The sequence below is a fragment of the Cygnus atratus genome, chromosome 1 (genome assembly GCF_013377495.2).
Source record: "Cygnus atratus isolate AKBS03 ecotype Queensland, Australia chromosome 1, CAtr_DNAZoo_HiC_assembly, whole genome shotgun sequence".
Classification (NCBI taxonomy): Eukaryota; Metazoa; Chordata; class Aves; order Anseriformes; family Anatidae; genus Cygnus; species Cygnus atratus.
Window position 1 is genome coordinate 92601753 of NC_066362.1, and position 24461 is coordinate 92626213.

The 24461-nt window shown below is 43.4% G+C and overlaps 1 protein-coding gene across 5 annotated transcripts in view; it reads right to left on the reverse strand.

Moving 5' to 3' along the window:
• ZPLD1 (zona pellucida like domain containing 1) overlaps positions 1 to 23161 on the reverse strand; it is a 108966-nt gene extending 85805 nt beyond the window's left edge. For 2 of the 5 annotated variants that reach the window (XM_035540618.2, XM_035540615.2), the window contains exon 1: positions 23025 to 23161. Coding sequence is in view for 1 of the 5 variants with exons in the window: in XM_035540617.1 (XP_035396510.1) it covers positions 2354 to 2363 (10 nt within the window). In the remaining 4 variants the exon portion in view is untranslated. Of the gene's footprint in view, positions 1 to 2353; positions 2373 to 23024 lie in introns of those variants that run through there. The other 3 variants (XM_035540619.2, XM_035540616.2, XM_035540617.1) reach the window with 2 other exon arrangements.
• Positions 23162 to 24461: the final 1300 nt, after the last annotated feature.

Below are 24461 nucleotides of genomic sequence, written 5' to 3' on the forward strand. Positions count from 1 at the left end.
CAGTATAATATTTACTTTGTCCTTGTTCGAAAAATCTGATCTATTAGAGCTCTTAGTTTACTGAAAATTCTACTGTATGTTTAACAGAAGTACCAAAGCTTCTGCAACAATTGTGACTGGTGATTAAACTGTGGCTCCATTTAAAAAAAGGTACACCTCTTACACTGACAGCTCTTCCACTGCAAAACACAGATGCCCACAGTGCTGTTTGTGCTGTTTCATCTCACCCGACCTGGTGCCTGCTATCAAGCAAGCTAGTTATCACAGGTGTTTGATGGTCCTTTTCTTTTCTTTCAGATGTGCAGATGTTAATTCAAAAAGGACCCCTGAGGGAATAGATGAGTCCACGTATAAGCAGCCCAGCAATCCCCAGCTTCCAGTGTCTGTTGCAAATAGGCCACTAGAGGCCAGACTCTGCTCAGTCAGTATCCTTGCATCGCCTGAGATATACAAGACCCTGTAACAGGCAGCACTTATTTCCTATGTATGATATAAAACAGAGGCAGCTCTGCATATTACAAGATACCACCAACACTCACCTGCTGATCCAGGCGAGTGAGAGCTCAGCTGAGCTAAGAGGGAAAACTTTGCTCACCCTCACTGCTGTCCATCCCACCCCAGGTCCCAGCAGAGGTTCTGGGAGAGCCCTGACCCAGATCCTGCAGATAAGATGTTGTTGTAAACTCTGGGTTTGGAGCTGCTGTGCTGGGGGAAGAGGAGAGCATATCTGCTAACCCAAGAGGGAAGGGCTTGCAGGGGGCCCAGGCACTGACTGGTTGTGGAAGTAGCTTTTGGCAGCATGAAAACCCACAGCTGGAACCTAGCTGCAGCAACGTGTCTGCTTGCTCAGGAAGAGTACATCAGGAATGCCTTGTCATTTACAGGACTAGCTGTATCTGTTGTCTGTAGCTGGACACACTCCTCTAGGTACATGCCCCGAAGAAACAAAAGCAAAGTGAACAACACCCAGGCTGGTGCCTTCCTCCAGGGGGACACAGCTGTCTCTCTACACTTGGCCCAGGGCACAAACAGCAACCATGTGAAGGACCACCAGCATAAGCTTTTTGTATAAAATCAAATTCTTTGCATTTCCCACAATCTTTTCACAGCCACAGACAGCAAAAAATGCAGCCTGGACTTCGATAAAAGAATGCAGAAGAAAATGCAATCAGTTATATGGCAGATGCTGATAAAAAAACATCATTAAAACCTGGTTTCTTTGTTTGAGAGATAATCATCACAAGAAAAGATGAGTGCTGAATAGAAGACAACACATGGAAATGGTATCAGCCATCAACATGCAATAAGGAATGACGCTGATTGTTTAATTAAGAAAGTGCTTATAAATCTAAGTCAAAATTTATTATTAGATCATAGATAAACTGACTGCTGGCAACATTTTGCATCACAGTTGCATTTTGGTCCCACTGTCTCACATAAACCACTAAACATACAATGTAAGTTAATTAAGCACCAAGTACACAGTTTCTCACTCTGTTATTTTCTATAACATTTCAATTAAGGATTATCTTGGGCATTTTAAAGCCACTATGTGGAGAACTCTGTGCTTTGGTTTGATTAATAATATAATTTCTTCCCATGGTGTTTCTTCCAGCAGTGTGCCCTTATGCTAATCTAAAAAATACCCAAAAGTATTCCACAACACTAGATTAAAGTCATGTAGCATGTTTTTATTACCAGGGTAAGATAAACTATATTGAAGTTATTGCTACAGATTATAGGTAGTTCTCATTAAAAGTGTTGGAAGGGTTCAACTGATTAATTTCTAAATTACAGAGAATTTGAACACTTAGGAAAATGTCAAGGACATGAAATTTTGAGTCTTAGGGAGGCTGAAAGAGAATCTGTTCCACGTCTGATGCCATCGTTTAATACAGTTACCAATTTCACTTTGTAACTTTAAAAAGCCCACACTAGCCTCAATAAACCTTATAATAAGTATTTGGGGAAAAATGGAACAGCAGCAGCAAACTCATGTTTTTATTCACAAGCCAGACTGTAGCAAAGCTATGTGATGGGAACAAGGAATGCTGCCTGCAGAGCTTGCGGTGACCTTCTCAGAAGAGCACCCATCATGAAAACAGCCTCTCAGCTAACATTGCGAGGACAGAAAATCAAAGTCAAAAATGTAATACCAGGTGAGGATGAGACAAGAACGCAGCTAGTGGTTGAGGAAAGAGAAGAAAGGTTGTCCCGAGCAGACAGATAAATCCTGGGCACCTCCACCACCAAACCAGTTTTCACAAAACTCTCTCTCCAGTTGTTTTCCAACGGCACTAATTCAGTCTGTGGCCAACATCTACAAGACACCTGTTACCCCTTGTGGTGTTACCTGTTTTCATTTATTCTCAGGCCTTACCACTAAGGCATAGTTCCCACGCTCCTTCCCTCAGGTAGGTAAGTGTTTTGCATTTTACCAGGCAGCATTGCAAGCTTCTCCTCCAGCCCCACAGGCCAGATCCACCTTGCAAGGACGTCAAGCAGACAGCCAGAACAACTGCCAGAAAGCATCATGGAGTAGCAGTATTAACACCAGCCAGGCTGGCAGCAGTCTTGTGGCCTTTAAAGAAAAAAAAAAAGTGGTTGGAAACAGAAATGCTGAGATATCAATAGGCCAATTCCTCTTTTTACCCCTGCCAGAGTGATTCTGAAGAATATTTATCAATATGGTGATAGGGCTTCATATATAAAAAATATATGAAAGGATAGGGGCTGCAGTAGAAATATCTTCAAATGAATGCTTTGCTCTTGAAGTTTTAAGTGCATTCTTCCCCCCAAAACTAAAATCTACCAATTCCTGTAGCAACACACTCTTGCCAGCCCTGATTTATTTAATTTTTTGGAGGGGAAGGGGGTTCCAGAGTAACTGGGGTGGATTTTTGCAGCAAGAACAGCTTCACTGTCCTATATTTACCAGGGCTCTGGCCTCTTAAGTTTAAGGAAAGACTAATTTACTTAATGGGGGAAGTTGGACAACATTTCTAGTTCAGTGATAAGTTTTCCCTGGAGCATTTGAGCTGATAACAGTTATCTCTTCCATTTCTCATCCAGAAAAAACAGGGTTGAAGCTTCCATATATATTGTGTTCTGTCACAATGATTACAAAGATACTTTTAACACACAATCTTTGTCCTTAGTAAACTAGGTAGAAAACCAAGATACAATATATTTAAGGGCCTCTTTTCCTTCCTTCTTCTGAAAAAAAAAAGTATTTAACAGGTTTTCCTCTTTCCTCAAAGAGGTAGGCCTGAGCTTAACTACATTAAACACTTTGGTATATTCACTTCACAGCATGTACATAGTGCTTCATATTTTGAATCTCTTACATTTCATTTCACATCCCAGTCCTTCCTTCAATGCACAGCTTCATAGAAAATATTCTGCAGAGCATAGAACATGCACTGCTGCCACATTCAGTGGCAGTTAGCTGTCACTTACTAGAACTAACTCCATTGAGAAATTAGAGTGAGAAGGTGAGGTAACAGTTTAGAAAAAAAAAATCAACCAGCTCATTTGTTCTTTCACAGCCAAGGTAATTTTTTTTTCTGTGGTATCATAAGATATAGGCTCTATTTGCCTTGAAAAGATGGGCTTCTGTTTGTCTGCCAACACCTGCTCACTACAGCTCCGGTACAGACACATGGTCATCAGGAAGACTGTCTGCCATCATGGCCCAGAATGATTAAGATCACTAATAACAGGTCCCATTTTTCACTCACAGAGCTAGACAAAAGCCTCTAAAAATTATGTATTAAAGAGCTCATTGTTCCAGTCAGAAGAACAGAGAATGAATGCAGAGCTACAATTAAAGACAGAGTAACCTACCAACCAGGAGTCTCACTTTTTCCCTAGCTCCAACAGAGTTAAGCAGAAGAACCTGTTCTGCTCTCCTCAGTCACATTATTTACCTTCTCATTTTCCCTTTCTATCCCATTCACCCCCTTCCAGCACACTCAGGAAAAGAATTACCTGCTTAACAGCTTTGCATTGAGTCCTACCACAACAGTGAGCTCTCTAGATAATGGTGAGTTCAACAAGTATACAGCCCTGTTTTAACACAGGCAGTCTCCTGTTCAAAATTACAGGAGAAAAAGACAGAACAGCGCACACTATTTTTGCTTCCTTTTTGTCTACACATCTGTAAGAACCAGCATGGAAAAAAAAGCAGTCTTTAAAAAAAATGGTCTAGTAAGCCACATACAGAGTAGGTATATGTATATAGTGCTCTTTCTATGTTATCATCTATAGAGAAAGAACAAATAAGTTTCTTCCTTTTTGGATAGAAGCTGTAGAAAATAATATATCATAGAAAGGCCAAGGGCCCGCATTCATACCCTGCAGTACTAACTTCAATCAGTCTGAATTTGCTGGGTCTGCTGTAGAGGTAGGGAGCTTTTCCAGGAAACTAAACTAGAACCTACGTGACAATGAAGAAGTTTAGTGACGTGCCATGGATTTTCAGCTAGATGCAAAAACAGTCAAGTAACTACATTTTACTAGGCAATGTAGATGGCCAAGAACCTCTTTGCATTAAGTAATTTTGTACCTTATCTACTCCAAACAGGATCCACACTAAACATTTTAACCAAGAGCAACCAATCTGAAACAAGACACCAAATCAGATTAAAGGTTCCCTGTCACCTAAACACATAATTTTACAAGTTCACAGGAGCTCTAAAGTCATAGCCATAACTCTTCTCATTATTTACTTAAACACATGCCTGGCTTTAGACGGCTAGCATTGCATACTTAAGGCATTTTGTTCCTGGTAAATGACTTCCTGCTTGCAGGTATAGGTATCGGAAGACCTAAGAGTTAGCTTCAGTGTTTGAAGACTTTCCAGCTTTGTCATTAGCTTTGCACTTGATAGTTTCACTCCTCTTCCATCTGAGTTTTGTTTTTTTTTTTTTTAGTTTAAACTGTCTCTGCAGAGAAGTATAGCTGTGCATGTGCACAAACTTTTCTACGTATAGAAATGTATGTAAGCATACATGCTCATCTGTAGGTTTACACAAGTGTACAATCATGCACATGCTTTGTCTTCTTGTTTCAGAAGGCTGTATCATTTGTTTCTCAGTCTGAAACACTGCTGAGAGAAATACCTTCTTTTTGTGTGTTTTATGCTTCTTGCCAAGTTTGCCGTTTTATCTGGATGTACAGAACTTCAAAGAGGAACTTCCCTGAACAGATTCTGCTTTTTATTCTTGGCAGATTATTTCATATGGAGGTTAATAAGTTATTAGTACCATTGATTAAAGCTATACTACCTAGGCTTTATTTACTTGAGCTTCAGGGGAAATTTTGCAAAATTCTTTCAATCAGTCTTGTCTGTGTAACAGGATCCCACTTCAATTAGTATTAGATAGTATCTCTACCATCTCTACCCAGGTTTCCATTCTTCCAGAATACCAGTAGTATTGCTTTAAAATTACTTTTATTTTCTGCAGCCTGGATTATTAAATTCAGAATCAGACATGCAGTTTTCTTCAATTTTCCAGCTGTCACAGAAGCCTCTTTTATTAAAAATCTTCTACAAAATAGTACTCCATTTCAAAGTCCCCATGAAAGCATCATTACAGATTCCTTTTATTTGAAAAATATGATCAGTGATGTTTGGTCAGAAAATGAAATTCCCAAGCCATCAATTAAAACTCCTCATGCCTTGTATAAAATGGGGGTAGTGTCCCAGTGCATCCAGGCAAATGAAGCATCTGCGTTGGGGCATTTGTGAGTTTTGAGGGATTCTATGCAGAAAGATGCTGAGGAACAGCAAGTATTCTTCAAAGATATTTTAATACGAGGTGAGCTAAATGAAGTGGCCACATGATGCCAGCATTGTCTGGGAAATGAGAAGGCTCTCTAGTCCCAAAAGAAGTGCGCACAGATTAAGTTATTTTATTCTGATCAGACTTCTTTTTGTGTGCAAACATCTGCCATCCCAGGTCTAATCCTGCTGCAACATTTTCATCCAGCTTTTTACAGCCTGTATAGTCCAACCCATGACAAGTACATAGCCCCCCTTTTACAGTTTTAAGTACTACAGAGTCTCAGCAAGTCTGTGCTTAATGGAGCATAGTCTGTTACTGAGTCTTGCACTTCCAACCCACGCCACAGCTAGTTTCTTCTTTCCATAATAAGCATCAGTTTGATCTTTCTGCTTTTACACAAGGAATTCCCACAGCATTGCCACTGCACCACTTGAGTTTGCTTTTAGCATAATGCTGAATGGATGTTCAATATTTTACTGCAGACCATTACAAATTTTGATCTGGATCACACGAAATGAGAATAATAGGGGTGTTTATTCCTCTAAAAATAAGTCCCTCCAAGAATATTTCCACCTGCCCTAAAATTCTACTTCAAAACTGTCTTTGAAGTAATGTCTAAGATACATCCTTGCTCCCTTCCATGAGATCTATTCATTTGAGATGTATACACAACCCTGTGATTTCCCCTTCATTGCTGAAAGCCTTTAGAGAATTAGAGAAAGCAAGAGAACTGATGAAGGAATATCAGGAAAAGCTCCAGCCATGGTCAAGGTACTTGGAAAAGCCAGATGGAAAGTGTGACCAGCTTGGACTCCAGCAGATGTAACTGCATATGCAGTATGTTTTTTCAAGAAACAGACAGCTGCTTGTGTAACTAACTACGTGTTCTGCTTCGCTAACCCAGTGACTGGGCCACTAAGTCTCAACAGCTTCTAGCAAAACCAGATCTTCCAGCATCAGCTATTTAGTCTCCCTGCTAAGAGACACTGACCTGAAGAATCCAGGAGGGGTTGCTAGACCGATCAAAGGACTTGCTAATGTCTTTTTCCTTTTTCTTAAATATGGAAAAAGACCAAAACATTCACCCCTTTAAAGTACTGGTTATCATTTTAAGAAGGTTATTCCTGAGGCATTTTATTTGTATGCTCCTAAGCCCACACTTGTACATAGAAGCCTTTCACCTGGAAATGGCGTATTTCACATTTTTGTATGAGTGCTTTCAAGATGCATGCCAATTGGCAGACCAGCTACACAACGTGCCCTACTCAAACAAAGCCTTGCTCCAGGGTCTGAGCTGTCATTAAGCTCCAGACAACCACACTTGTCTCCCTTCCCTCACCCCACAGCAGGATTGTGCTTTGTCTGCCTTCATCCCTCACCATGGCATACTGAAACACCAGTACGAACACACCAGTTCTTTCTAGGAAAAAATACTAGCAAGTTTAATTCAAGAACAGCAGCACTTGCAAGAGTTATGTTTTAGAGGACAAATACATAACACCCAAGGCTGGCATAAAGTACCCACCATCTTACACAAGAGGCAATATTTCCCTCAGAAAAATCTTCAGCAGAAATTAGATGGAGTCTCCACGCAGATGGATCTAGCACCCCAACACTCATATCTCCTTGTACCAAGCAAAATGTTTTCTACTGCTCACAGTCCTGCTGAACCCAAGCCACACAGCCTGGTACACCACGAGTTCATCACTCCAGCCCAAACTCAGGGGCCCGCGACAGTAGAGATTGCACATGTATTCCCCATCAGTGCAGTGGGAGGATGAAGCCCTCATGGAATGATAAAACAGCTGCACACAGATATTTACCTCCTTTTCCTTTCCTCAGTACATGCTCTAGTACATCAGCAGAAGAGGCTCTTTGAAAGAGGAAAACACTGGAGGGAGCTGGCCACCACTAGTCTGATACCCCCAAGCCATTCACTCATCATGCAAAAGCAAAAGGCACCTGCCGGAGTGAAGAGAGCCTCAATCCAGCTGGTTCACATTCAGCATTACCACCAATGATCCAGCCGCAGCACCGATGCCATAATACCACAGCTTATCTTTGCTACTCCTTGAAAAAATAAATAATGCAAGCAGCAAATTATCTTCAGTTTCTTTAAATCAAAAAAAAAAATCTATTATTTGTAAAGGGTAGGATAAGCCCATGTTAGAGCCCTGATTCATCTGAATTCAGATAGGACCAATACATATCACAGTCCTTTTTCACAAGCTGAAGAAAGGGGGCAAGTGATTTAGGCAGGAGAGGGCCAATCCTAGGTATTGCTTACCCTACACACCAAGGCCCATCCCAGCAGCAGTGGCGGGGTACAGCAGCACAGCTGCTCCATCAGCCAGGACAGGAGCAGGGGTGATGCCCCCATCCTGCCCATCCCCTTGCAGGCACCAGGTTGCAGCAGGGACTGACACACAGTCCTTGGAGGCCCCGGGTGCTGAAGCACCAGACTACCCATCAACTTGACCTTCCCCCAAGAAAGCAGCCTCATCATTTCCCTTCAGCCCCACCATCTCTCAAAGGAACAAGCTATCATGCCTTTCTAAGGCTAATCTTGCAGTGCTGCAACAGGCAAGAGTACTTTTCTACAGATGAGCTGCATCCAGCCTGGAGGCAGATCCCACATCTCCAGGAGAGCCCAGACACATTTATGCCAGAGAATGGTGCAACAAACCTGAAGGACCTCAATGTTCCTTGGCTGCTGCTCATCATTCCTCCAAACCAAAGTACATACATTGGCTCTTCCTCAATTTTTTTTTTTTAATATGAAAATTTCATATTTTTAATATGAAAGAACAACACTGAACTTCATCATATTAAATCCCCTCTACCACAGAGGCATCAGCTGTGAAATCAGGCAAAGCACTTCCAGGAGCTGCTGGGAAGACCATCAGTTTGTTCATAATACAGAAATCCACCACAACTTTATTTACTCCCATGGCAAATCAAGCACCTGAGCTATTTAATTTACCCAGACATTTTTGGTTCTAGATTTCAAGTGTTTGAAACAACTTCATTATTTAACCAAGCTTTTAAAATGTCAGAGGGAGGATGGGCTCTCAGCTAAGCTAGATGATCCTGTTCCTCACAGGTCTGAAAAAGGGACATAATTAAAGCATCTGTGAAGGGTATTACAATCACTTGAAGCTTATTGTCTAGGACTCAGTACCACATAAATGAAGTTGCAAGTATGGAAAAGAGTTTTTGCATCAGAAGTTGGAGTATAGGTCATAACACACAAGTGTCAGCACCTGCCTTTTATTCATGTAATGAAGAGCAAAAAGCATATCTTAATTTGAATATCTTTGAAAAAGCTGCATGCTTTTTTGGTTAGAAAAAAAGTTGATTAAAAGTCACAATAAAAACTTATTCTTTTTATGAACTGAAATTCAGTTACTCCTTATATGAAACTATTTTTTTCTTAAAAAATCCCAGAAATGCAAAGTAAAGAGTAAAAAAAAATCCAGGTAATTTTTTCTCACCACATTTACTAACCCCAACCATCAAAGCAGATAAACCTCCTCACCTCTGCTTGTCTTTTATTTCACTAATCTACTCCTTGAAAAAGGAATTAAATACAGAGTTTTCAGTCTTCCCTGGACATTAGATGGAACTTCACAAGCCAAAGTAGTGAGGATCAGCATTTCTAAGGGGTTCACTCTTGCTTCAAGAGGAGAAATTTTAACAAAAAATATTTACAAAGCATTTTTCTTATCTACACCACTTAGTAATTAATTTCAAGCATCCATATCTTGACTACAGTACAGCTCTCAACAGCACTGAAATGGAGAACACTTGAAATGGAGTTGAAATGTTTCCTAATAATTATTCTGGTCCAGATAGCTACATGTTATGCTTAAGGTTATGATAAAAATCTCATCTACTACACACAAGCATTTATGCAATGTGCACGTTTTCATACAACTATGTGGCAGATGGCTATTTGCTCGTAAAACATGACTACATTGGCACTGGAAGAGAGAAGTGTCCTTTACCATATCAACGTATTGCTTCAGTTTCCTGGCAAAGATAGCTAATAAAATATCATCGGCCAAAGCTGGCTTGCTGAGTCTCTGAAGACAACTTTCTCTCTCATTAGAGACTTGGCAAACCCTTACAAATCAGGCCAAAGGAACGTAGACGTATCAGGATCCCTGTGCAATTCCAGGACATAATTTACACAGCTTGCAGACTGCTGGGACCACACTGTTCGTGCATCACTCAGCACAGCCAGGTCCTGGATCCACAGTGCCAAGCAATAACAGTGTCTAAGCATGGAGGTGGCCTCTCTATCCTGCCCAAATCCCACCTGGGAGGCAGGTGACATCAACTGCAAAGCAACAGCAGGCTTGACTGAGCTGCTGTGAGGCTGGCGACCACCCCGTGTCAAGGCCAAGAGCTGAGCCCTCTTCCTCACATGCAACCCATCTCCAAGGGTCAGGGCTCACAAAGGCTGGGGAGAAGGGATGTGGGAAGCAACATTGTTCATAGAGGTTATGTGTAGTTTTAAAACCTTGACTCATGGGGAGTTCCCTGTGCATGCAGAGAGCACAGTAAAACCACTGGACCATAAGAACACAAAGCCCCTTAAGAAGTGTACAAATTCCTGGGTGACTTTCAGTAAGTCAGGTTATTGTGGACAACCCCTGAGAAGAGAACTGGGAGCAGTGTCACGCTCACTTGCCTCGCTCTTCCCTCCACCAGGGTACCTGTTTATGGCCATTCTGCAACAGGATAGGGGCCAGATGGGCCTGTACAGCTCCTTTAGGTGTGTTCACCATAGCATTAACAGAGATGCTTGCACAGAACAGAAGAGCTTCCAGTCCTGACCTTCAGCTGAGCTCCCAGTGGCCACACAACACATGGACAGGGAAGCTTTAACCAGGTACAAGTAGGGTTACACAAGGCTCCAGATTTAAAAGGGCTCCATCTCTCCCAGATATATCCAGACCACAACACAACACCACACAGTTTCTGCCTCCACCATGTGCCAGGTAGCACAGCCATGCACGTAGCACATCTCCTGATCTGACTAGATCTACCTACCCTTACAAGCTCATCTGCCACTAAATAAGGCGGCTTTTCCCAAACCAGGACTGAATTCAGATAGCTTTCTCATCATGGATAAGCAAGCACACACTGATTTGTCTTTACATCCCTCAACATCTTCAACCAGCAAAGCATGTCGCATGGCACGTGTTAACAAGGCATGTGTCTATTTGGGTGTGAAAAGACTGACACTTTTTGAGATGACTGGAGGCAGTATTGATTTCTCTGCCAGGAATCAATGTTTATGACTGGCAGTAAACCCAATCATTTTCAATTAATGACCTGAAAACCCTGAAGTGTGACCCTGTTATGGCAGGCTCAGCTACAATTTGTTTACAAAGGTACATCTCCACCAACTACATTTTTGTGGCTGTGCCTGCTACTGCAGCCATGTGGCCACAACTAATATCTCAAGTGCCACAAAAAGGAGCAAGACATCCCACAGCCATACCACCACAGCATCATATATTTGCACCCTGTGCTCATACACACTCCTACCCACTACCCAGACAGCAGTCAAGCCTCAGAGATAGAGGCAACCACAAAGGACCTTTTTCATAGTCAACAGCAGTGGAGTAGACCAGGCAATGTAACAAGGATAACACATCAAGCTGTAACCACTTTATGTGGGCACAAAGCATTTTTTTACTTCCAGAAACAGCCCTGTCACTATTTTAGAGCAGCACAAAGAGATACCTGAGCCAAGACAGCCCCAGGCATCTGCATGCATGGCTCATGCCTGACTGGGGCTTGAAAGCCATCCAGCTTCATGTGTGCAGACCCACACCCCAGCATGGCCCCACTGATGCAACAATGATGCCTTCAGTGCCAGCACCGACTCACGCAAAGCCAGCCAAGACATCTCTGCATGCCTGGCCCCATCGCCTGTAACTCTGCAGGCCTAGTCCTGCAGTAGGTGTAGGACATGCAACAATTTGTGAACTATGATCTAGCTCTGAAGGTACAGCCACAATAAACCCACGTTTTATTGTCATTAGGTCTTCCAAACCAACACTTACATCCTTTTAAAATGTTAATTGTTGCCCATTGGAACAGCAAAATCCCAAGAGCAACAGCTCTGGTAGCAGAGGAAAGATCCCTACACCAAGCAGCCATGGGCAAGCAGCTGCACGACATGCTGTCAGTGCATTTGCAGAGGGGCCTGCTCCTGGGAGAGAGAAAAAGAAGCAGCAGAAGTGCTGACTTGGTCAGGAAAAGGGAGAACAATGTTGGTCAAAACTGGAATTTTCTTTATCATAGTGGGACCAAAGCCAAAAGCCTTCCATGCACAGTGTGCATCAGCTTAGTGAACCAGGCAGCAAACTTAAGAGCTTCCAGACCTATTCTATACACAGAGATAATCTATAGGCTAACTTCCATGCATAGGGTTCACAAAACATTTGAGTTGGTTTAGTAAGGAAACAAGCAGTCCTGCACTGAACACAAAATTTCCCAGCACAGCAGTGACATTATCATTTGGAAAAGCTGCTCTGTTTTGTATCTTTTTAGCCCAGGACCAAGTTATTCGCAGAGTCTAGAAACATGCTCTACCAGTGAGTGGAGCTCTTTCTGCAGTACTAAAGCTAAAGCAAGCTCCAGCTGGGGTTGGAAGCAGATGTATACACTCATTTCCACATATGCCAAGTATTTATTTTGCTCCTCCCCTTTCTATTATCTGTTCTGAAAAATACCAGTCTTCACTACTGAAGTCGTTTAGCTTTTTTAATGGATTAAGTAAAAAAGCAGTTCAAGAGTAGCAATCCATTCTCAGTGTTTTTCGTTGAGATGAATTGTTTGATACCAGTCTGCAAATAAAGGAGATTGGTGATGGCCCCTTAGAAGCACTACATGTTTAGTACCAGTATAAGACTGGATTCTGGCAAACTTGCCTATTTTTTTTCCACAAGGAGGAACAGACCTCATCTATGCATGCTGCCCACAAAGGTGAGATAGATGTTTAAAAATACGGTATCACTTCAGATACATGCAAAGCATGGGGTCAAAAGCATTTTGCAAGCAATCATTCACTCTTCACATCAGTCCTATGGAAGTGGTCACATTTCACAGCCCAAGAACTGAGAGCACAAGTATCCTAAAGTCAAGCTACAGCATGCAAAACACTCAAACACAACACGTTAAGGCCTCTGAAAGAATCTCAGTCATGGAAAGGGAAAGTAATTACTGTAGTGCTATCACAGATAAAAATGCTACAAAACATGACAATTAATGATTCAATATAAATTTACAAACAAGCTTTTCCTTTGCTTCAGTCTTTCCATAATTACATTTGTCTATCCAGATATCTTTTAAATACTACTTAAGAGGGGACAGAAGGTATTAATTTGGAAAAAAAAAAAAGGCTGTTAAGGAAAGAGCACATTTATGCTTCAATTCCCATAATAATTCAAGAAAAAAATCAATGGGACTACAGCTATACAGCATCTTAGGTCAAAGGAGGGTTAAACAACAGGAATGGGTCATAGTCTGCTTAATGAAAAATGGGAGGAGAGTACTTGGATTACAGTCAGCACATAGACTCAAGACAACATCCAGCTTTTCTTGAGAAATGAGGTTAAACACTTTTTCCCATCTGAAGAGCTGATAAAAATTATGGCTTTATTGTCTGGTTGCAGAAGACAGACTAACACAGGTCAGACAGACCTTTACTCTGCTGTGATTCTGGATAACCTGCGCTTGCCTCTCCCATCATCTCAGCCCATGTTGATGTTTCCTGTCTATACCATCGGGTGTTAGCAAAAAGCAGATTTTCAGGACAATAGCTACTTGAGGTTTGACGCACGTGAGATAGAGCAAAGCTTCCTTGGACAAAGAAGGCTTTCCTGAGTCATGTGGGGTTTTTTGGTAGAAGACTTCAGATTATATCTATTTCAGACATTGGAACAGGTTGCCCAGGGAGTCACCATCCCCGGGGGTGTTTAAGGAAAGGTTGGATGTGGTGATTAGGGACATGGTTTAGTGGGTGATATTTGTGGTAGGGGGATGGTTGGACCAGATGGTCTTGGAGGTCTTTTCCAGCCTTAATGATTTTATCTGAGCATCAATATGCCCATCAAGTTGCTACTTTGACCGGTCACCTTCAGAGCTCTGGGATTTTTGAACTGCTTCAGTGACATTGTGACAAGGAGGAGACAAAAGCAAGCTCATGGACTGAAGGATGGTAGGGAACAACCAGTGGAGAAATGAGGTCTCAAGGTTTGCTTCATCAGTCAGCTAAAGAGACAGGCTGGTGGCAGGATTTAACGAAGCAAAACTCCCCCCCAATGGAAAAGTTCCCTGTCTGTATAGCTTAGTGGAAACCTATCCTTTAGGACAGCCTTATGGACTGTTAGACCCTATTGCCTTTATGGGTATTAGAGGTGGCTATGGCAGAGTATATAGGGATGTAAATATACTATTATCAATGAAAGCAGAGATGCATCTCATTTAAGAGGCTATTTGTCTGGGTAGTTTCAAACAATCAGCACTACAAAGCAAGAAGGGAAGAAAAAGGAGTTTAAGTTGTTCCTAAGAACACATGTATTTAGTTACATCTGATTTCTCCTGGGGGCATCAGAAAGTGTCGTATTCAGCCCGCTCAGATTACTCTGCAGCTTCAACCAATAGTGGATTCACACAGGCATTAAAAGAAACCCTTAACTACACCCTGTGCACCCTCCTGTAATCCACCTCTTCTGGATCACGAAGAAATAAAGGAGAGGGGGACAAGAAAGGGGTATAGAAATCACGCCCTTTACCAAGCAGACAGGACAGGAGCAAGGCAGCGTTTACAGGGGTCTCCAGCACCCTGCCCCACGGCAGGCAGCCCCAGCAGGAGCACACTCACCCTACAGGGCCCCCTCTCCTGCCTGCACCCCAAACACACCCTCCCTCACGCGCTTCTTTGGGCACCTGTAGCTCCCAGCCACTTATTACTTAAATAATTAGATATTATTACATTGCACTAATAAATTCCTTATGAAAACGCACACACACGCACGAGCTTTCCCCTGCAGCCCCATGCAGGGCAACAGATTGCCAGCCCGGGCTGTTTTTGTCTTTCAAAGCTTGCCACCCGATGGGTTGGCTGTTCCTGGCAGGGCAGGAGGCGGCAGCAGTTACGGGAATCAGCACTGGCAGAGCCATTACTTAACTCCTTGCCACTCACACCCTCCACTGGCAGCCGCCCTGGTCCCTCCCAGCGCCTGCCCTTCAACAATGTAAAAAGGAAGAAAGCACCTCCAAAAGGAAAAAAAAAATTAGACAGAAAAACCCCACAAGGAAGCAAACATGAAGGCTTCGTGACCCCAAAGGTCCATGCAGAGGGAATGTTTCAAAGTAAGCACGCTGGGAAAAGTTCTTTAGCCTAACTGACAGCTGAGGAGATAAGAAGGGTCAGAGCATGAAAAGAACATTTGAACCAGAGGTGCTGTTTCTCAGAGAACATCAACATGATTTTTTTTTTGTTTTGTTTAACTCTTTCCTTCTGCCCAGGGGCCCAACCTTAACCAAACCCCGGCTGGCACCAAGATGTCAGTCATGATTCAGAAATACTGGTTTTGAAGTTCTTGGCTCGGGCACCGATTTCCTCTGTGACCTTGGGCAAGTCATTTAGTCCATGCTGCATTTCAGCCTCTAATCCATACGACGAAGACGATGCCTCACGGGCAGGTGATGAAGTTATTAGTGATGGCACATCCCTGTGATGACAGGAGGCAGAGGGGTGATCAGAGAGATATGGAGATCCACCTCCTGTAGGATCCTGATTGTTTTGCTATTCCACCTGAGATCAAACCTCTCACTAATGAATTGGCAACTCTCTAATTAGCAGCAATTTCTAATGATGTTTCTGCCTCTCATACTGAAATTGCATTTGTTATTGAGCTATGCTTAGGTCAAAAACCAATGGACTCCATGCTCACCCCTGCACAGATAAGTTCTCAAGCTGCCAGGGAGTGAATAGGCCCCATTCCAGCTCTTTGGTCTTCACCTTCCCAGCTCCAAGCTTACTTTTCATACCTGCCTCTCTTTCTGTTCACTCTCCTGCTAGAAGAAACACAATGATGCATAAAAAAAAAATGCCCTAATTATGGAGGCTGGTTAAACATTGAAGTCTGAAGGCTAGTAGGGAAACAGATGCTCTCCAGGCCATTCTCAGGTCCCCTCTCCTGTTCTAACTGCACTTGTTCAAAACAAAAGAATAGACAAGTGGCCATTGTTGTGATTTTCCTGGTGTTTCCCAGGAGGTCCCCAGCCAGCCCAGCAGCCCCCCAGCCTATTTCACAGCTGGAGCAGTGGCACTGCTGCCACCACCCAAACCTGCAGCTCAGTCACAGAGGAGGATGCTTTGGAGGGAGAGGCAAGAAGCATCCTCAAGGATGAGGCCGATTTCTGACCCAACCACAGGGCTACCCTTCAGCTATCCAGCCGCCAGCACCACAGCCAGCCCCTCTATTTTTAATGAAATAGCTTGCAGTCGGTCTTGCTGAAAAGATTTTCTTACCTGGTCCACTTTGGGAACAGGTCTTAAGCTACAGTTGCTGTGTTCTAAGTTTTTTTTTTTTTTTTTGGCTGTACATACTGTATGATTACTCAGTGGCCATGTACATAGTCACCAAGGATGATTTACTGAAAGAGTTATGATAGATGAAGTCATAAATTGGGAAGAATCCGGTAAGTAGTTGTTAATTAATAACTCCGCTCAATCACAGTTTTTTGCCCTTTACCCCCTCAAGCTGGAACCCTACAATCACATTTGCTTTCTCTGCTTTTGTTAGTTTTAGAACGCATCCCAACTTCTGCTATTAATTTTAAGAAATGGAAAAAAGGAAGTCAGTGAAGAGATTCCTACCCTTCAGTCTGCAACACAGCTCATCTGCCGTGCTGACAAAGCACCCCATTTGGGAACAAAATCTGCCGCAAGTTACAGGATCGTGACTAATTGAGCATCATTACTTCAATGATTGCATTGAATGAGGCAAGAAAACACTACACCAAAGTTACAGAAGACACACTGAAATTAGAAGGGATGACTGAAGACGTTCCCAAGCACAAAAATGCCTTTCAGATTTCTAAATCCCAGCCTTCACTTGACTTTATCACTGACCAGACAATTGTGGGTCAGGTGGGAAGCCCACAGTAGCATTTCACATTGTCACTTGGAAAGCATAGTAACAACTCAGACTAGAGTAATTTTAGAAACTATCATGAAAAAGATGAGAACAGCATGTGAACTGCCATTCTGTTCCCCACCCCAAGCCCCCTCAAGAGAGCATCCACTTATATATGTGATTTATATTGCTGTTTCTAGCAGACCTCATCATGAGCCACAGTACAGTTACCTCTGATTTTCCTGTCCCCTTGGACTGCGTATCTTAAATTCTTGGGCCAAGCTTTCGGGAGCAGATAGTGATTTTGAATGCATTGTACAGGAATACAAATTGTTGAAGGAGCTGAGTAGCTGCTCTCTGGGAGAGTGCTCCCTCCATCTAGACTCAATCCAGGAGTCACTTTTCGAAGTCCTCCAGCAGCACAGTGTCACCTTATTTTGGAGGCCAGCATGTGCATGCCTCCTTCCACCTTCTTTTATTCAAAGAGTCAAGAAAAGCAAAAATTTAAGCAGTACCCCACAGAGAGTTTGGCTTGTCGCATTCCTACAGCATTAGTCAGAAGGGAGGGGAGGAGTGCAAGAACTGAAACCAGGCAGCACAAGAGGTGTTGCAACAACACGCGTGCTCATTTCAACGCCCCAGGCTTGCCCTGGCTCCTGAAGGGCTCCTGCCTGCACCAAGACGACTATTTCGTGAGTATCGGTCAGGGGTGGTGCAACCAGCTTCCAGCCTGGGCTCTGTGAAGAGGGAAGGAGGGAGACAGGACAGGATCCAAGGAGACCAAGGTACCTCCAGAGGAGCCAAGCCAACATGCTCATGCTGGCACCACCATCAGGAGCCTGACGCAGGATGAACATCATTTCCAGTGTTGGCATAGGAAATCAGTGTGCTTCATATCAAAGCATACTGACCCTTTCATCAGGCAGTGGTGGATGACCATATCCAGACCCTCCTGCCAACACATCTTTACTCCCAACAAAGGCTTTAACAGGAGAGCTGTGGTTGGTAGCCCTCCTCTTCCCCAGGCCCTGTTTACTACAACTTGTGGCCCTGGTTGGGAAAGCAAGATGCTTCCTCCTCCTGCCCCCATCTCCAGATCACAGGCAGGTGAAACAAGCCAAGTATGTGTCAGCAATAAACAGAGGTGATTAGGAGCAGCACACCACAGGCAAGCACAGAGTAACCCTTCAAAGGCGTAGGAACACCTCAGCAATTTAAACAAGATGCTAAACACAGCGGTGATTTCTCCAGAAACAGACAATGCAGGCAAAACAAACAGTTCTGCCGCTTTCTGTTGTGTTTATATCTTGGTTTGGATTTTAGGCTGAGATCATATTCATAGGATAATGTACAAGGCCTCAGGCAAGAAAACAGCAGCAGCAGAGTTTACAGTGAAAAGGAAAGGAGAGCACCTGGGAGAGGGGAAGGAGTAGTCACCTCTGTAAGCTCAGGCACCAAAAATTGTTCTCTTAAGCTATCACAAGTCTCATGCACCAGGGCATCAGGTGAGAGGGTCACAGAAAGCCAAATTGATTGCCTTCTGCTCACAAAAAAAGGCACAGAGCTTCCTCATAGCTGTAGCCAAATGAGGCAAGCAAATAGGTTTATCTTACACAGGTAATCAGTGAGAAGACCTGAGAGACATACTTGCAGGTCTGTGGACCTAACAAGCCTGCAAATCAAAGGTGTTTGGGGAATCAGTCCTATTCATGCTCCTGTCTGTAAGCTAGCAGGCTGACCAGCCTAACTTGCTGTCATGAGCCACAACTACAGAGATACACCATCTTCACTAGGGTTATACCACACATTAATTGAGTTATGTTTAGAAGCATCCTCTTGTCCACAGAGGAAGCAAGGTCCAGGCTCCAAACACATCTTAGAACAAGACTTTTTGTCAGAAGGATATAAAGCCATAATTGCCCAGTGATAGCAGTTATCTCTGTTCATAGCTACTAGCAGTTCAACAGGAACAGGCAAACAGTACATGCACCTCAAATTAATTAGCAAATACTCCTTTGGAGACCATAGTGATATAAATTCATTTACTACTTCATGGATGACTTAGAGAAAACAAGGGCGTTAAAGACATAGTAGTTAACTTAGCTCAAATGATCCACAAAGACACAGGAAAAAAATAAAGCCTCACTGAATTATCACATACATCAGTAAGCAAGACAACAGCACAGAAAACACACCTGTTTCCCAAAGAACAGTTGTAGAAAATAAGAAAAAATCATACCCTTTGGTACCATTGCTTTTGTCACCCTCTGCTTTCAGGGCCAAGGGAACACCATCCTGTCCCTCTTCTGTCCCCCCCAAGAGAAAAAGTCAAAAATAAATTAAGTGGTTTCCAGGTTTTTTATACCCCACAGGCAGCACCTCAGCGCCCAGGTGAGTCTTGTTTGCAGGGTATTGTCCCACATCCCTGCAAACATCCACAGCTCCTTCCAGTCTCCTCAGCCCCACTGCTGCCTCCCTCTCCTGATGAAGTATAGCTGGCCCGCTTGGCACCATACGCCCCACTTCATTTGAGGAAACAGCAAGATTTATTACTGATTTTTTAGCACATCAGGATAAGAGGAAAATAAGAGCAAAAAGACCCCAGAAAAACACAGCCCTACAGAAAAGTCTCATATGTCATTCAAGATGAGACTGTTTCCTCTATATTCAGAGGCTTCTCCTTGGACCTTAGCTGGAGGTGGCTCAGCACCACAAGCTGAATCCTGTTTTTCTGGTGTCACCAAAACCAGGCCCATTGACTCCAGTGGAAGCAGAACCCAGCTCCAAGGAAGTGTAACCAAAATTGAACAAAATTGTTTCTTGATAATACACAATTCTAGCCCAAACAGCACAATCCCTCTAGTCCATGATTAATTTCTGCCTCCTCCTGTCTCTGGGGCTTCGAATTAATGGTCAGAGAAATTAGTGTGGCTTGGGGAAGAGCAGTCTGCTAGCAGTTATGGGTACCCACAGACACGTGCTCACACACACACACTAAATGAACCGACAAGTATTAGCATCAGGATGATAAACACCAAGACAATCGGCTATGACAAAGCAGTTTTATATCTTCCTGAAGAAATAAACAGGGCTTCCAGGCACTGTGTGTCATATCAGGTGTAGAAAACAAAGATACTCGTGACTAAAGCTCATGTCCACTAACTGAAAAACATTAATAGCCAGCCACACCTGAAAAATGGGTTGGATAATAAGACATAAAAAGTTACCCGCAGATTCTTGTACATTTCTGGCAAGTATCAAAGGTCTCATGATTTTTACTATTTTTCTTAACACTGCCAAGTATCATGCAATTAAGAAAATCTGGACTCTCATTAAAACGAAATTAAGTTCCTGGAGCTCAGAAGTGCTTCAAAGAAGCTATCTTGTAAGAATCAAAACCAAAGGCAAGTGAAACCTGACCATGTAAAAACATATAGGTTCAAGTCAGTGTTTAGGTTTTAGAAGCCCAGCTGTTAATTTGTGTGTGCGTGTTGATGTCAGAATTACAGGATTATGGTAGTACTGCGGGATACACACTCGTCACTGGCAAAGCCCAGAATGAAACACAGGCATGACTGAGAAAGGGTATGTAACCCTGCCAAACAACGAGGCCAAAAATCATTACAAAGACAGAATTTGTTTTCTAGCCGATAAGAATCACTCAATTGCAGGAAAACTACTCTGGGAAGCATAATACTGAGAGGCCAGATCTGCTCCCACTCTACGGCTGGGACGTCCTAGGCACGGGCAGAGGGAAGCTGCGGGCACACGTCCCCTCACATGGCCTGGCCAGCAACATCCCAAAACCCAGGGAAGGTCCGGGAACGGCGAAGCAGACGCACACAGAGGTGGCTGACAAAACGCCAAGGGTGCTTTGATTTCACTTCCAATATGAGTTTCTTCAGCTTGGCTGAAAGACTGATGCAGCCGGTCAAAAGGCAGCAGTGGAAACTCCCTGCTGGGTCATCTTGTCTGCGCTCCTGGAGGCCAGCTCAGAGGAGAGCGCTGCCCATCCACTGGTCGCTGCATGCCCCTCAGGTATTTGTTTATCTAAATTATTTACTTTTGTTTTTTAAAATAAAGTTTCAAAGAGTGTCAATCAACCAACAGACAATGCCAACTTGGCACTGTTGATACTTTCTCTTGATATTTGTTCAGTCTTCTGTGAAAAGCCATAACGAAGGAGCTCTCCCCCCGTGACCTTGCTTTCCAGCTGCCTACAGCTGCCTCATGCCTCAAGATTTCCTTCAAGTATTTCATCACTCCCAGCTGCACACTCATTTGCTTCACAATGTTAATCATTTACCATTGAACCATGACTTCAGCAGACACCTTGCTAAACGACAGTTTTAGTTATTTGGGAGACGGGGAATTCTCATCTTCGTGTATAACCTTCCAGGCCCCCAAACATCTCTTGAGCTCAGTCTTTTGGGTCAGTACACAGAGCCACTGCTGTCAGCAGCTTTAGGTTATCTGGGCCAGTGGAAATAGAATAGCCTAGATAAAGCAGAATAATGCAACCAATAAATACATTATGTCTACAATAGTAACCTACCTTTGCCAATAAAAAAAAAAAAAAAAGATATTGGAGATGCAGACTGTGAATGGTCACATTGCTGCCTGGTGAATCCCAGCCAGCAGCGATCATCAGCAACAGCCCTGGTCAGCCCAGAGGTCTCAGTCCTATTCAGCCACCCTGCACAGGCAGGGAGGATAACTCTGAGATTTTGAGGCATCCCAAGGCTGTAGCAGAGCAGCTGCAACTCCTCCTCCCACTGTGCTGCTGGGCTTCAGGAAGCCCACAGCAAATACACAAACCTCCCTCATTTTGGGGAGTTAAGATCAATATGCCCTGTTCTTGCTCCAAGATGGGACCACAGATGAGAAGCGTTTGCGGGCTGCAGTGTAGATCTGCCACCCAATTCACCTGGAGCAAGGACAGCAGCTGTTCCTTGGGGTGACGGCCAACAAAGAAACCCCCTGGGAGCACAGCACTGTACATAACAAGACTGCTGGGCCCCATTACCATCATCTTATCATGTCTGTATTTCCCACAGGGCACTTTGCTGGGGTCCCAGGAGAGGGCTGAAGGAGAAGTAGTGGCCCCAAACGTGTGCAGGGGGCAAGGCACGTGGGACTCAGCCCCACAGGCACTGTCAGCCACAGGGCTCACCAGCACGATGTCACATAGCATGGGACCAAAATGCGAGGGTAATCTCCCTTTCTCACACCTGCAGAAAAGCTGACAGCAAAGCACCTGTCTCCCACCTGGAAGGGCAGCAAGGCAGCTTAGCAGGAGCAGGGTTAATGCCCCAGTCCCCAGCTGTGACTGAGGGATGCAGAAGGGAAAAAAAAAGCAAAAGCAGGATCGCCACCCCCACATCCCTGTTTATTTTGGACGGCAGTGACATGACTGCAGTTTGTTTTCATTTCATTCCTCCATAGTGCTGAAAACTCCCAGCGCAGGGTGAAATGTGAGGGTGTTTCCAAGCCCGTGGCTAGGTCCCCTCCAGGACAATGACATGTGGTGCCAGACTTGGCCCCAGCCAAGCGCAGACGGGAACCAGGCCTCACCTCGCCAGCGGCTGTGGGGTGCCAGCACTGCCCACAGAGCCCTTCCTCGGCTCCAGTGCCTGGGCTGATGCAGGGAAATGGGGTCAACTGTACAGCCAAGGTCTGATGGCTTGTGTGGTGCACAGCGATACCTTCTCTACACACAGGGATGGATGGGCTGGCACTGCTGCAGGGCAGAGATGGGATTTGGCTGAGACCCCCCTGGCATCTGTGACCATCCCCCTGCCAGAGCTTGCTTGCTTCGGGAAGGCACTGGCTGTGTTTTATCCAATGCTGGATGCAAATGGACTTCAGCAGTTAGTGTCAAGCTTAATTACCAGCCTGACAAATCCCACACGCACAGTCCCAGGCTAGGAGGCAGAGAGATGCAGGACATTTATTTTGTCAGTGTAATCAAACCAGCAATACCCAGGGAAAGGCACTGTGCTAGTAAGCTAGCGCTTCTGAAAAAAAATAAAAATAAAATAATAATAATAATAATTTGGTCACTCACCCTGTGAAAAGCTGGGTTTCAAAATATGAATGTTTTTCAAACTTCTGTCCAGAAGTTAATGAAGAGTGTTAGTGGTCTCAGAGTTGCAGAGACAAAAACTCTGCTCCTGAACACACACAGATTTTAAAGAAACTGGAATATGGCTTGAGATTTTATGACTCAGACCCTTTCTTCCACCCCCCAGTCCCAAATGAATAAACACCGCTTGCAGTTGCTGTGTGAGCTGATGCGTTTCCCTCACACTTCACAGATAAAATCTGCACACTCAGAGGCTGGGGAATGCACAGTTAAGGGCAGCATCATTTCTGCACTGCATTTTGGTAAATTCGATGAAACAATATTCTAAGCTAAACATTGTACTCATGATTCCAGTTTATATATTCATGGTGGGTTAATAAACAGCTTCTGACATTTTAGTAAGCGCTAAATCAGCGATGGGAGATAGTTACCGAGACTGGCATAACAACAACAGCATGCTTATAAACATCTGCATCATGTTACCAAAATGACTTCATTGTGGTCTGGATCGCTCTTTTTAAAGGGGATTAAGTGGGTGGGAATGTATTACTTTCCATTGCTGGTAGCAATGAGAAACACTACAAACTGTCAAATATAAAGCGCTATATTATGGCAAAGGTGGCAAACTGACAAAACACATAAAAGTCTAAGTCCAATAAACTCAAATCCTTTCCTTTTAATTTCCAAAGATAGCTACAATAAATTGTTTTGTTTTGTTTTGCTTTGTTGTTTTTGTTTTTGTTTTTGTTTTTGTTTTTTGAGATTATCCAGACACTTGGACAGATTTTGAGCCATTGTTTAATTTCTGAAGATATCTACAATAATTGTTGGGTTTTGTTTGTGTGTTTGTTTTTTAGATAATCCAGTTGCTTAGACAAATTTTGAGCCATTGTTTATCTCCTAGTAGAACCAACTCAGCTGTACTCCTTACTGAGGGTGGAGGAGTACATTGACAATTTAGCACTTTTTTAAACACAAAGGCTTACCTAAATTTCATGAAAGCAAAAATGCAAATCTCAGTAGACCACCTCAGACACTGTGGATACCAGGGCTTTTTTCTAAAACCAAATAAAACTTGGGTTAAGTTTCTATGGTCATTCTTGCCCTTATTCCTCCCTTCCTGATTCATTGTCTCCCTGTTCAGATGGAGACAGTGTGCACCATAGACTGAGACGACTTGCTAGATTAGAAGATGCTCTCTAGCTGTAGTTTTTACAATCTGTTATGAGAACAGTTTACACATTGCTAGATTTTTCTCGTCCTGGTCTTACTGAAGGATCTCCAGCTGTATAATCATTACTTATAAATACAAACTAACAATAAACCCAGTGAAAAACATTTTCTGTCTCTGGGCTGTTCACAAATTTTTTGAATGGCACACCAACAATTCACATCGTGACCTGATTATCTAAATTGCCT